This window comes from Mytilus californianus, unplaced genomic scaffold (genome assembly GCF_021869535.1).
Source record: "Mytilus californianus isolate M0D057914Y unplaced genomic scaffold, xbMytCali1.0.p SCAF_5, whole genome shotgun sequence".
Lineage (NCBI taxonomy): Eukaryota > Metazoa > Mollusca > Bivalvia > Mytilida > Mytilidae > Mytilus > Mytilus californianus.
Window position 1 is genome coordinate 48,956,998 of NW_026262701.1, and position 14,804 is coordinate 48,971,801.

At 32.6% G+C, this 14,804-nt stretch overlaps 1 protein-coding gene across 1 annotated transcript; it reads left to right on the plus strand.

Annotated features, from left to right (window-relative positions):
* Nucleotides 1–761: 761 nt before the first annotated feature.
* Nucleotides 762–13,437, plus strand: LOC127702414 (C-type lectin domain family 17, member A-like). The gene is made up of 5 exons (XM_052206621.1): nt 762–858; nt 4,175–4,308; nt 5,619–5,681; nt 6,678–6,913; nt 13,344–13,437. Exons 1-5 carry the CDS (start codon nt 848–850, stop codon nt 13,371–13,373), a joined length of 474 nt encoding a protein of 157 aa, XP_052062581.1. The 5' UTR covers nt 762–847; the 3' UTR covers nt 13,374–13,437.
* Nucleotides 13,438–14,804: the final 1,367 nt, after the last annotated feature.

A 14,804-nucleotide genomic window follows, 5' to 3' on the forward strand; every position in this document is an offset into this window, starting at 1 on the left:
TGAAAGCATTTTGATACAAAATTGTAAATTTTACTAGTGAATTGAAGGAATTAGCTAATGAAATGAAATAATGTGTGCCCAAAAGACAATATTTATAGAATAACTAATCGAAGAATTCAAATATAGAAAATTATTCCATATTGGTATAATTTAAGTAGGTTTCTCTATATGAATTGAATTTTGAATAAACAAGCATATTCACCTGGAGGAAAGTGATATTCACCGCGCTAAACGTCACGCGCTTTTACATGTAACGTTTTGGTAAACTGTTTGATGTACAATTGGGTTTGGTAAATATTTGTCATTTATTGCATTGTTTTCTCTCGGAATATCATGGAATAAAACAATCACTGTCTTTTGTTTCGGTAAATATGTGGTTTAATTGACCTTTGAAAAACTGATATTCACTTCGGCCGTCGGCTTCAGTGAATATCAGATTTTCAAAAGTCAATAAGACCGCATATTTACCTCATCAAAAGACAGTAATTGTATAATATTGTAAACATCTCAAAGTTCACATATGGAGTTATGAAACTGCATATTTAATTAAAGATTGAAAAATGGTGAAAATTGACTCTACTTCTTTAACTTAACATCGAAGTTAAAAAGAGTTAATTATAAAATAACAAAATAAGAAAAGAAAGAAAGAAAAAGCAAGCAAAGTAAAAAAAAAAAAAACAGAAAAAAAAAATAGGATAATTATATCGGATTTTGATATACATGCATTACATTATATAACCGTAATACATTATGGTCACATGTGGATCAAAGACAGTTAAACACGAACAGGTTGCTTTGTTTCTATTTCATAGTCAAATATTCAGGAGCAGTTTTGTTTAGATCATATATGCTAATAAGGTATGCTATAAATTTTTCACATAGTACTTATTCATATTTTTTTTAATAATCAATTAAGAATAATGTCCAGAAATTAGAACATACAACCATAAAATTTATATCTGTACTTTCATATTCGTTTGCATAATATGTGTATTTTACCCAAAAGAAGTTGCTTTTAATTATGCATATGAAAATTCATTTATTAATACCACACTCTATGCACGCAAAGAGCGAACCTATAAATGGTTAATTGTGATGTATGTAACCGACTCAATGGTTGCTTGGTACATGTATTTCTATGCGACCCGATAAACAGCCCTTCACAAATAAACCATACAATCGGTTCTGTTCGTAATAAAAGATACAAATACACAGGCCAATCAACGTAGATTTATGACAGGCGATACAATATTTTTTCTGATAAAACATGCACAAAACATTTTTTTTTAATTGCTATATATGTATACCTTTTAGAAGTATAAAAATTCTTATCGCTTTCTTTAAGGTTTTGGCATATGCTTGTCGTTTGGTGCTGTATTTAGAAATTTTTAATTGATGTTTATATTAGTGTTTCATGTTCTGTCCGACTCGGCTTCTGTCAAAATCCATTATTTATTTAGGTGGACAATACACATTTTATTACTAGATTTATGATGTCTGTGGTAGAGACGGCAATGTTTTCTTAACCGTCTCATGAACTTGGTGCACGTGTTAATTTTCAATATTTGTCAGGCTTATTCAGTCAGTTGCATTAATTAGTTACAATGTAGTAGCAGTAGCAGTGCAATATTCAAATCAACCCTCCAGCCGCCCCAACACCGCCGAATTTTTACGAAGATGTTGTGCCTTTATGGTTCACGTTATGTTACTATTATAAATGTTAAGGCCAGACATTTATGAACATTTTCTGAGTAGTTAGGGTGCCTACGTAACTTAACGAGGAATAGTCTCATCTTGATTGCTCAACAGCTCTATTTCACGTCGGTCTATGCCCACAAAGATTTACTCTTATGCGGTACCACGTGGAAAATCAAGTAAGGCTTTACCGCTCAGGAACGGCTTGCTAAAGTACTCTGAGACAAGTAGACTGGTAGACGTACACACACGTGTATGCAAATACCCCTATGGTGACGCATTTCTGTCAAATAGATGTGGCTAGCTCAGGCACAGTATTTTAGCGGCAAATTATCCTTAATTATCTGAGAACACACTATCATTTTATGTACATACTGTGTGCTTTGTGTCAACTATAGGTAGCATGTAATTTGTTTTGTTCTTGATTTACAATATGACGGAACAGAGTGAATTACATGATACTAGAAAAAAAATATCCTCAAGCATTCACAGTGTGCCGCGCACACTGCTCGGATAGTTAAGTATAATGTTAGCGTCAGTTAGATTACATTCATCGCTTTTTATTCAATGACGCCAAGGAAGTTTTCTGTAACATAACGTGTTGCCATTAAGCCCAAATATTTGCATAATAAAAATAATTATTTTATCATGTTTTATATCTCAGTACTTCAACAATATCAGACTGGGTATCTTGAAATACTTCCTGCTGGACGTTTACAGGCTTTATGTCAACAATAACTACTTTTGTAATTATGGTATAGTGTCTGTGATCGTTCTTATAAGAGTGGTCGTTAATAGCTATCAATTATCTGCGGTCAAGGTTTATTTATATTTAGTTGTATATCTCTAATCATTGTTCACGCCAGTAATTCTCTTATCAATTGGTCTATTAAGGTCAACGCATTGAGGTTTTATTAGTTAATTGGCTTTGGTCTGCTGTGTCGGTATTTACTTAGATCATACGCTTGATGTGTATTTTATTATGTTTGAAACATGTTATATAAAATCTTATTTGTTTTTCGTTTATTGTTTTGTATGTACATCACGCTATTAGTTTTCTACTTTGAATTATTTTACGTTTGGCATTTCGAGGCCTTTTATGGTTTCCTGTGAGGTATAGGTTTTTCTCATTGTTGAAAGCCTTATGTGGCGACATATAGTTGCTAACTTCTACGCCACTTGGTCTTTGGCAGAGAGTTTTCTCATTGGCTACATACTACATTTTCTATTCTTTATTTTTATTTAAGAAATAATTCTTTCATGCCATGCTCTATGCTCATTTTAACATGGGTAGGCATTATATTTGTCAATATCTTTATACCGAGCGTTAGCCAGGTTTAAAATGTTGACAAATATAATGCCTACCCATGTTAAAATTAGCATAGAGCATGGCATGATGGAATTATTTTGATTCTAATAGGAAAATTTAGGACTTTTGTACTTCGAAGCGGACCTATAATACGCGTTTAAAAGGCATTCGTTTTGATTTGATGAAGCCAAAACGTTATAGAAAATCACCGTTTCACGATAAGCAAATGAACAGATACATTTAAACTCACTTTTCGAATGATTTTATTTAATTTCCTAGCGAGCAACACCAAAACAAATGTCCATTTTGATTTCCGGCGTTGTTCAAAGCACAGCTGACGTTGCAATTTCAATTGTGACGTCAATCACGTGCAGCCCATTTTTATTGGAATTAGAACATGGCTTTGTTTCTAAAGCGAAAGAAGAACATCATATCAGAATTGAAAATAAAAATGTCATTGTCTGACAATCGTACAAATTAAAACAAAAGTACTTTCAACCGCTAAAACTTCACTAAAAGATAAATTTTATGATCCCAAACATAGGACAATTTAGAATAACATGATGTTCATATTCAGTTAAAATTCAATTTTTAAGTCTAAAATCACCCAAATGATTGGCGTGGGTATAGAAATATGGTTACATGGACTTCTCCAATCTGACAGTTATATCCCATCATGCTAAAGAAAGGCGTCCGCTTGGCTTTGCGGGACGTTAAATCCTTTTTCTGGTATTGGAAAAATAATTTAATTGGTTCTCGTCCTACGAATGCATGAAATATTTGCCACTGCAAAAAGAAATTACTTTACCGAAGTAATTGAATTAATGCCAACCAACTATCCTTCCTAGAAGAGACAAATTTACTGTTCTGTGCCAATTTTCGGTTATTTTTTTTTTAGATGAATTATAATTGCATATAAAGCACACTTCTTAATATTTTAATGTAAGTAATAGAAATTCAAGAATTCATTTAAAATCAATAAGAAATTTCAAAATAGTATAATTCCATTTCATAACAGTATTAAGTATAGGTATACAACAGACCTTATTTGCCCAAATAAATATCTTTTGTCTGTTATATTATTGGTTCATGATAATCCAATTATATCTCAGCACTTTGTTACTTTAATTTGTTTTTTTTAATTATAATTGATTTTTTTTTAAATTACAGTATGTTCCTCTGGGTAATTGTGTTTCTGGGTTGTATTTCTATGATCGAGTCAACAACATGTAATAGATCCAAAGAGAGAACAATGATATCTGAAATGCGGTCATTACTTGAGTCCTTAGAAAACAAGATAAACGGTAAATATGCTTTATATCTGTGGAAACTTTACAAAATTACACATACACAAGTAAATCAAGCTTCACTTTGGTACAAAATTGGACAATCATTACAGAAAATAGTTTGATATAATGTTGTTTTATTATTTTAATTAAGGTTATTATTAATATGTTTTGGTAGGGGAAGGGTACTTGTATTTTAACTTAGTTTTCAACGTGTTGTTGTGCGTCTAAATCACTTTAATACTTCTTGAAACTAAAACGTTATGAATTTTTTTTTAAACTATGTATAATGCATATGTTCATTTCAATATTGAGCTACAGTTCTTGGTATGGTACTTATTATATTTTTTCTAACAGACAATTCTTGTGAGTGCAATGCCAATGAAAACAATTGTCTAGACGGTTGGAAGAAATACAAAGATCACTCTACTTTTTTCACCTGATAGTAAAACATGGCATAATGCTGCAGTAGGTCATTTTTTTATTTAAACTTATATAATTTAATTTTGGATGTAACGCGTCTTCTGATTGGCGGACGTTGTTTTGTTTATAAGCTCATAGACATAATTTTGTCATGTGACCGTGACGTCATCAACGTTTTTTCATGGTTTACTCCGGTTTAAAATGGAATTTAGAATTAAATTATAAGAAATAACTGTAATATTTTTTCTGTCTATTCGAAATAACATAAAAAATGTGGTGCACACTTTAAAATAACCCGTTACACGGGTTATTCAGTGTGCACCACATTTTTGATGTTATTTCTTCATAGACAGAACAAATATTACAGTTATTCCTTAAAAAAGGAAATTATTTACAAGTTTCCTTGCAACTGGTCAATTCATTTGAATCAAGAGCTATTCGATCATTTATTAGATGTTGGATCAAAATTTCTCTATTGAAACTACTGGATTCAGGTGCCACTACCTAGTCCCACGTGCATAATGTGTGTTCTAAAATTTGACATATTTTAATAAAAAGATAAAAAGAAATGAACCCTTGCAATACTATTGGCTAAATAATGATTGTTTTCGGTAATATATAGGAGCATTTATATATATATATATATATACGAATCACTCTAATTTTGTTACTACAATAACTACTAGAGGTTTTTCTTGTGCAATGGTAGGCATTTTGTTTCAAGGCTTTTTTTCATCTTTCTTTTTTCTGTCAATTATGCCTTGTAATATAATAAATATTTCATAAATTGTATGCAAGTACATGAGATTTTCTCGTTTAGTGAAAAGTCAGAAGTAGAATTTAATACTAATAATGTCGATTTTTGTTATTGTCTTGGGTATAACGTTCTATTTCTGTCATTCCAGAATCAATGCAAAAGTATGGGAGGCTACCTTGTGAAGATTACAGACTCAGCAGAAAACTCGTGGGTTCGTGACATGCTTACTAGTAAGTATATTTTATACGTATGATAAGATACTACGACACGATTACATTTTTGCAAAACAGCTGTTACAGTATTAGAAAAATGATAAAAAAGACAAAAAGTGTGTGTACATTGTTTTTTTCAAAAATAAAACCAAAATTGATGGAAAGAGTGATCGTATCTTGTTATTTGGATAAAGGTAATATGCGGTATCAGCAAATACATTGCCACTTCTTACAGTGTGTTTCATATAAATTTCTTTAAGTTCGAAAATATACCAACCAATACATACTGATTTTGTTATCAGTAAATTAAAACCATACTAAACATTATTGTTATAAACATATGTGCTTTCACGGTACTACAATCTCTCGATACCTATATTTTGGCATTGCACATGGTTATTTTTTTCTCTGACTGATAATGACGTCTTTACACTAAATCCATTGAACGTTGGATGTGTACTGATTGATATTTTTGTCTAAGATACATGATTTTTTTAATTAGTTGTTATTGGCTTTGAACTAGCTGTCATGATCAGTAACTGCGAATAATCTCAGATCTGTACTCAGTGTCTTTTTTGTTGTTTGGGATGGGGGATGGATAATATATTATATTATTATTATTATTATTATTATTATTATTATTATTATTATTATTATTTTATCCACATAAATGTAGAAATGAATTAAAAAGTTTTGTCTGTTAAGCCGAGTTATTGAGTTCAGAAATCAATGTTGTAATAATTCCAAAACTCAATTACGAAAAACAATTCTGAAATTCAACGGAATTCATAATTCCTAATTTTGTGGTTAATGTAACCTTACGAAAACGTTTGTATAATTTCAAAATATTGTTATGCAGACAATAAATGAAAATGTCGTGTTATTGATGTCTCTCATTATATTGTGAGTTCATTTTGATTTGCATGAATAATTACCCCTTTATAAACTAGGACTTTTAATATGTGATTATTCATGGTTATTATTGGTGAAAACAGAATCGGTAAAGCACCATCATGGCTCTTGGATTGGAGCGTCAGACTTAAAGAAAGAAGGAGACTGCAGATGGATTCATGACTCGTCTAAGGTTTGTTATTCTAAGTGGCATCCAGGCCAACCGAGCAATTATGGAAACAATGAAGACTGTGGTCATTTTGCGTCAGGTTATGAGTATGAATGGAATGATGCACCATGCAACATAGAAAGAATGGGATATATCTGTGAGTGTTCACATGTAAGTTTTCAATCAAACAAGACCATTCTCATTTTCATATCTATATTTGTTTACTGCTTTACTTATGGCCAAAATGTTTGGTCCTCTGGTAGGTTTGCTATCACTCCTCATTTATACTTACTTAAGCGTTATAAACGACAGTTTTATTTCAATATTAAAATCTCTTACTTGTAAGTTATGGCATAATTTAGACAATAAATCGCTGATATATTTCAACCCGCCTTCTCTTCGCTCTTCTAGCAAGCTCGCTTTGGAAAGGTGTTAATAGTGGATCATCGTTTTATATTTCCTGAGATAAAATTTGCTTACGGTTTGTCAAAATGTAGATTTGATCATGCTTTTAAATCAGGCCGTAAGTTTTATCGTTTGAATTGTTCTACATTTGTCATTTTGTGGCCTTTTAAAGCTGACTAAGTGGTGTGGGTTTTGTTCATTGTTCAAGACCGTACGGTGATCTATAGCTGTTAACTTCTATGTCATTTGGTTTCTGGTGGAAGGTTGTCTCATTGGCAATTATACCACATCTTCTTATTTTTTTTTTCCTTTTTACAAAACTATTACAAAAAATAAGAGTGACCGTGCTTTATATTTCATGATTCATGAAAAAAAACTTGTGTGAATAAAAAGAAATCTATGAGATATAATTTTGAAATAAAATATGAGGAGGTAGGTTTTATAATATGCTTTGAGAAAATAAAAAGTAAAAATGGTGTCACCGAAGAAATGAAAATTTCATTAACATCGTTTTATAATTTTGGATAAGTTGAAAAATTGAATCGAAAAAAAGCAGTTTTTATAATGCAAAAAATCACTTATTTTTCTTTACTTTAATAAACAGTCTTTTAGCAAAAAACTAGGCCGATTGTGTACAGCTATTTTACACACAATCAAAGATGGCGATGGCTTGCATTCTAATGTAGCAGGATATGTTTACAGCTATCATTTTGGATATTGCAAGTCAGAATTTTCAAACCAGTTCGCATTGAAAAAGATGAAAAAGAGAAATGATCCTTTCTTAAACTTTCCTTTGCCAACAAAGGTCTCGATGCCATCAACTTGGGCAATATCCTTCATCATAAATTAGTTCACTCGAAAATACCTCCCTATTTTAAAGATCAGTCTGTACCTTTCATTTCTTATACATATACCAAACCAATTGCAACTAAAATTTTCAATTACAAACACGTGTTGCAGTATCTCAATATTGATGACTTCAAGTCTAAAATTCCTGATTGCACCTGTGCTAGTTCCCCATTCATAAATATTCCGGCTGGCCACGTTATTACTGGTGACCTAAACATTGTCAAAAGCACTTCTCTGCGAAATGTGTTATCCAAAGGCCCGAAATATCGTGAGCCTAAATCCATCAATTGGAAACACAACTTCAAAATACTGATGGATGCAGTCGGGGATTATGTCAGGCAATGGGCCAATCGCGAGAAAGAAGACGTAGATACCCTGTCCGAATGAATTGAGGCTGTGAGGTCGTTAATACAAATCAGAATTAAGAAACTGAATGGGTCTATTTATACCCATACTACATCAATATTTATCGACCCAAATGTTGCTTAACACTTGTCCTACCTCTATGACAAATATGTTGTTGTCCCTGCAGATAAAGCCCCCAAACAACATCATTTTTGTGTGTAAATCACATAACATAAACGGCTTGATAAATAAATTAGTTATTGAAAATTCACTTGGAAACTCAACGTATACCACCACGACACTTGCTAAAGAGGAAATCCTGGATAATCATAGGTCTGTTCTATGTTCCTTTGGAATTTTAACAAAAGATGAAGAACTGGATCTTCCATGACTGTATTGGATACCTAAACTACATACGTGCCCTTACAAACAACGGTATATTGCTGGGTCTTCCAAATGCTCCGCGTAACCTCTTTCTAAATTATTAACATCAATTTTATCAGCAATCTAAGCCGGGCTTCAAAGTTATTGTGAAACTACCTATTCTAGAGGTGGCGTGAATCAGATGTGGATACTAAAAAATTAATCTTTTAGAGTACATACAAAATCTAAGACTCTTTTATCTTGCAACAGTTTTAAAACATTTGACTTGTCTACAGTTTACACAAGTATTCCTCATTCTAAACTGAAAGACAAATCGAAAGAGTTGGTCCTGCTTTGTTTCATAAAAAGGATGGCCAACGTAGATACAAGTATCTTGTCTTAGGGAGGGATACATCCTACTTTGTAAAAAATATCACTCTGATTCTAACAAAAAATTCTCTGAAACTGACATTATCAAGATGCTTGATTTCTTGATTGACAACATATTTGTTACGTTAATTTGGAGGACGTATTTTTCAACAAACAATCGGCAGTCCTCATGGGAACCAACTGTGGCCCTCTTCTTGCAGACTTTTTCCTTTATTCATATAAGGCTGACGTCATACATGAAGAAAGAAAAGAAGTTAGTAGTATCCTTTAACTTTACTTTCCGCTAATAGAGTTATTCTCTCACTAAATAATTCAAAATTTGGTGACTATGTTGAACGCATCTTTCCCATCGAACTTAAGATAAAAGATACAACAGATACAGTTAGGCCTGCCTCATATCTTGACTTACATCTAGATATCGACAATGAGGGTCGGTTAAAAGTAAAACTTTATGAAAAAAGAGATGATGTCAGTTTCCCAATTGTGAACTATCCATTTTATGTAGCAAAATTCCAACAGCGCCTGCATACGGAGTATATATCTCCCAGTTGATACGATAATCCAGGGCTTGTATTTCCTATCATGATTTCCTTGATAGAGGGTTGCTGCTCACAAGGAAGCAATTAAAGCAAGAGTTCCAAGTGGTGAAGTTCAAATCATCCCTTCGTAAATTTTACGGACGCAATCACGAGTTGGTTTACCGTTACGGAATATCCGTTTAACAGATGATAGCGGTAAAGTTGCTAATATCGTAACTACAATCCCGTCCCCTTTTCCCGAATGTGACCTACCTAGTTAGACTTATTACCGGCACGACGGATGCCACATGTGGAGCAGGATCTGCTTACCCTTCCGGAGCATCTGAGATCACCCCCAGTTTTTGGTGGGGTTCGTGTTGATTGGTTTTTAGTTTTCAATGTTGTGTTTTATGTACTATTGTTTGTCTGTTGGTCTTTTTTCTTTTTTAGCCATGGCGTTGTCAGTTTATTTTCGACTTATGAGTTTGAATGTCCCTTTGGTATCTTTCGCCTCTCTTTTTTAACAGCTCGGAGCATATGAGATCACCATCGGTTTTCTGTTGGTTCGTGTTGCCCAGTCTGAATGTTTTTGTTTAGTGGTTTGTAGACGGGCGTTTGGCTTTTCGTAGTTTTTTTTCCTTTTTTGCCATGGCATTTTTTGTAAATCTTCAACTTATTGTTTTTGATTGTCCCTGACTCTTTTTATGCTGTCATTTGTCATGGTGCTGATGACAGGTAATGCAATTCAACGCAGTCCCTTTTCATATTGGTGATGCAAGTGCTTGTAATTTTATGCTGTCAGTTTTCATGGTTTTAATACATTGTAACAGGGACAGTTCCTTTGCATGGTGCTGATGACAGGGAATGTTATTTTATGCAGTCCTTTTTCATGTTGCTAAATATGTACCGGGGAATTTAATATTACACAGTCCCTTGTCATTGTGCTGATGAGGTTGAATGTAATTTTATACAGTCCTTTTTCATGGGGTGATCACAGGGCATGTTATTTTATGCAATACATTTTCGTTGTCTTGATAATAGGGATGGAATGTTATGCAGTACCTTTTCATGGTACTGATGCCAAGGAATGTAATTTTACGCAATCCCTTTTCATGGAGTCGGTAACAGGAAATATAATTTTATGCTTTAACTTTTCATGATATTGATACATTGTAGCAGGGAATGTAATTTGATACAGTCCCCCTTTAAATGGTGTTGACAACAGGGCATGTAATTTAATATGTTGTCTCATTTCATGGTGATAATAACAATTCATACAGTAACTTTTTATGGTGGTAATTACATTTTACGTGTTACTTTCCATGGTGTTGACACATGCACAGGGAATGTAATGTAGTATGTCAATTTACATGATATTGCACAGTCAGGGCCGTAACTATCCTCTTTTAAAAGTGAGGCAAAATTTATTCGCCGAGCGCCGCTTAAGGCCCTTAGAAGCTCTGGAAAAATTGTTCATCCTGAGCGTTTCCCGGACCCTTTCTGAATCTGAAACGCAAATTTTGTTTTAATTATTTTTTCGACAATATTCTGGTTTCAAAGCTAAATATATAGATTCAGTGTAAGACTTTTAGTTTTTAGGGACATCAAAAAACCGATATGTATGATAAAGCAAAAAGCGTAATTCACAAAGTTTAGTGTGTGGCTGCTGGTATTTTTTCAGTTTTTATAACACATTTCAATTACAACTTGATGTAGTTCCTAACTGGGATAAAAGGGTGCACTCAGGGTATACTCGGGAAAACTGTTCTTAGACCTCATTGCTACATTTTTGTGCTGTTTTAATATTATACCGGCTGATTAATGTCGGATCTGTCTGTTCTTGTCTTGTATTGTATTTAGACTTTGGTGTAATTTTTTTGTGACTTTGAAATTTATTCACAGTACAATACTTTAAGTACCGCTTAAGTCGACGCTATGGGCCGTCTTGACCTTGTTGTAGGATATGAATGATTCGTTCATTGTTAAAGACCCTCCAGCGAATGTCAAGATGAAGAACAGGAATAAAAGCCCTGTTCATTGATAATTTGTATTTTTTTTCTATGTATTGTGTGCGATTTTATCCCTTGCACATTTACTCCATATCCCTTTATTTTCTATACAGGGGCCTGAACACGGCTTAATGCAAGTTTAGCCCTTCAATGTGAAAGGTCATATGGCAATACATTATTTTTCTTTTTAAATGATTTGATTCCGGGAGATTGGTTGTCTCACTTTAATTTAACCCATGCCAGCTTTTTAGTTTTATTTATAGAAAAGAGAGCCAGTTTTGTATTCTTTAATATAACGTTTAATTTTCCATGAAAAAAAAAAACAATCTTTCTATGTCCGGTAGCATCTTATTTTCTCAAAAAAATTTTTCGAACAATATCTGGACATCGGTGGCCATGTAACATTGCCAAACCACACAACCGTTCACCTGTCATCGTAAATCTTTCCCAAGTCTTACGTCTACGCAAAGCAAAGAATGAACGTTCACAACATACGGATGTTACGGGAGGAACCATGAACCAGTCTTTAAACAATTCTCCAATGACATATTGGCTGCGTTCCTACCGTTCAAACCGTCAAAACTAAGTCACTACTTTGCATTTGTACATTTTTAATTAATTTATGTTTGTTAATTTATTTGTTTATGTCTCCATTGTACTTTAGTTTACGAGAATAGATATATATATATGAGATGAAATAAATTATAATCGGGATCTGTGCAAGCCCCGATAATCGTTAGCTTATCTACATCGCAAATAGGCTTGGGGCTTGACTGTGTAAATATGGACAAAGTTAGACATACATTGCAACAAACTATTATTAAAAATCAATATAATCAACACTATAATCTGTCATATACAATTATCAAAGGAATATTAGACAACTGAAGCGTTAGTCATAAAGATTTATTGATTGATTTGTGTTCGCTTAACGCCGCCTCAGAACAAAAAGTTGAGAGCTAATTTCAAATATTTTTACAATTATTTAAAGTAGTTTTTTTAATTAGACAAAAGGTCCTTAAATATAATAAAACTCAAGTTTAAAACAAAATGACTAATTTACAAATGAAATTCAACACCACGAGAATAGTCATAAAGAAGGGCAATCAATGAAGAAGAGACAAACCCGGGAACAGATAAGACACATAACGACACACAATACACAATCAACACTGAAAACAAAAAATAAATGAGAAACATGGATCCCGAGAAACATGGTGCGACGTCAAAGGGTGAACAGAACTTGCTTCTTGCAAACACTCACCTTGAAAACAATTTGATATGAAGACAAGCTTTTGTTTAAACTTATTATTTTTTTTTTCAATTTCCATCACGAGTCGTTTGCCTCATTGCCTTAATGTAGTTACGGCCCTGACAGTGAATATAGCGCAGAACCTTTTCGTGCCAATTGTAACAAGGAGTTTGCGTTAGGTCATTTTCATTCTGTTAACACTCTTTGTCAAGGTCAACTGCAAAAAGTTGTCTGCTTTGAAGTTTTATTCAATTGTTAAAGATACAACCTGAATCGTTGCATCATTTTGAAATGCATATGAACTATATATTTATATTGTTGTTAAATGACTGGTTGGATGTGCTGAAGTAAACTCTAAACACGTGATCATGAAGTCAAATATTAAAAAGAAATATTAATCACGATACAACTGCCCTCAATTTAGTATAAAAATTGTAAATACTAATTAATTTGTTCTTCTTTTTCTACAGGGATCGAGCTGCCGTCCGTTCAATGGATGAGAGAAACAAGCAGCAAGAGGAATATTGATATATTGTTTGTTTCATTAAAACAATCCAAACAGAAGGAATTTTTCACTTTATCTCATAATAATAAACAGTGTATAAACAATCATAAAATGAAAAATTGTTTAACCACTACAGTGCCATTTTTACAAATCAGCATGATGATAATATTAAATATTAAATGAAAATACTTGTGAAATAAGTACGCGGAAAGTTTCGGTAAGGTTGTAGGCTATACAAATATCCTGATGCCGTACTGAAAGTCTAACAATGACATGTATTCTAATGAAATATTGAAGAGCGTCTTCACATAACGAAATATGTATCTCAACTACATATGATCGTAATATCGTCCCTAAGTTGCGACTTCGAATATACTGTTACGTAATTGTCGCGCTAAACGACGTTTAAACTTTACGTTTATAAATTATAAAAAAAAATGTATATCTAAGAAAGTGCTTTACAACACTGACCTTCCACCGGTCAATATTTGTAAATACAAACAAACACCAGAGAGAAAAAAAAAAACAAATGGAAAAGTACGACTATTGACACTTAAGTCGACATTTTATGGATGAATGATTTTTTTAATTAACTGCCGCAGATACATTAACAATATGTGAATTTATTATGAAAAGTTTGTTAATATCTAGCCATTATTGAAATCAAATTGGACGAGTACTTCACAGAAGACTGTATTTACCCGTATCTAGCAGTACACTTTAGCCAGATACTTCTAGTATTAACCGTAACAAAATGATATATTCATGTTTATTACGTGTACATAATTCATGATGTAACAATAACTAAATATCCACAAAAACTCCGTATTATTGAAAAAATACAATCAAAATAAAGAACATTTGTTGGTTACTAGACATTTTGTTTATCTTGGATATCGAAATATCCAGGATCGTGCCATTGTTATACCGGTAGTATATTAAGTAGTTTAGACAAAAGTCGCAAATTTGTCAATTATGCACCAAGTCTTGACCATGAAAGCATGAGATGTGACTAGACTACAGTTACTAGAACAGATGGATGTTAACAGACGGGCTTGCTTGAATGAATTTTCAAACAAATTATACTATGTTGTTTACTGTTGGAAAATAAGGACTTTACTTAGCCAGAAGTTCGTTGAAAAAAATGTATGCAAATAAAACATATTAAGTGTATCAATACATATAAACTTTGAACAAAGGTTTTATACTCTAGCATCTTAAAAACGGACAATTTGTCTAACCGACTATGATAAAATTCAAATTCAAATGTTTATTATCATATACACTTTAAACAATAAGTTTGTAACAAATACAAAGAAAGTATCCAATATAACTGATATTCACACATATATATATATATATACACAATCATTTAATTACTGTAAATAGTCCAAGGTCCCTTGTCCTCAGTTCTAATGACTTTTTA

What these genes read in the sequence shown, in the direction of transcription:
- LOC127702414 (XM_052206621.1), top strand. An exon ending in ACTCAGCAGAAAACTCGTGG is followed by an intron (nt 5,682 to 6,677) that starts GTTCGTGACATG and finishes TGGTGAAAACAG; the next exon opens with AATCGGTAAAGCACCATCAT. An exon ending in ATATCTGTGAGTGTTCACAT is followed by an intron (nt 6,914 to 13,343) that starts GTAAGTTTTCAA and finishes CTTTTTCTACAG; the next exon opens with GGATCGAGCTGCCGTCCGTT.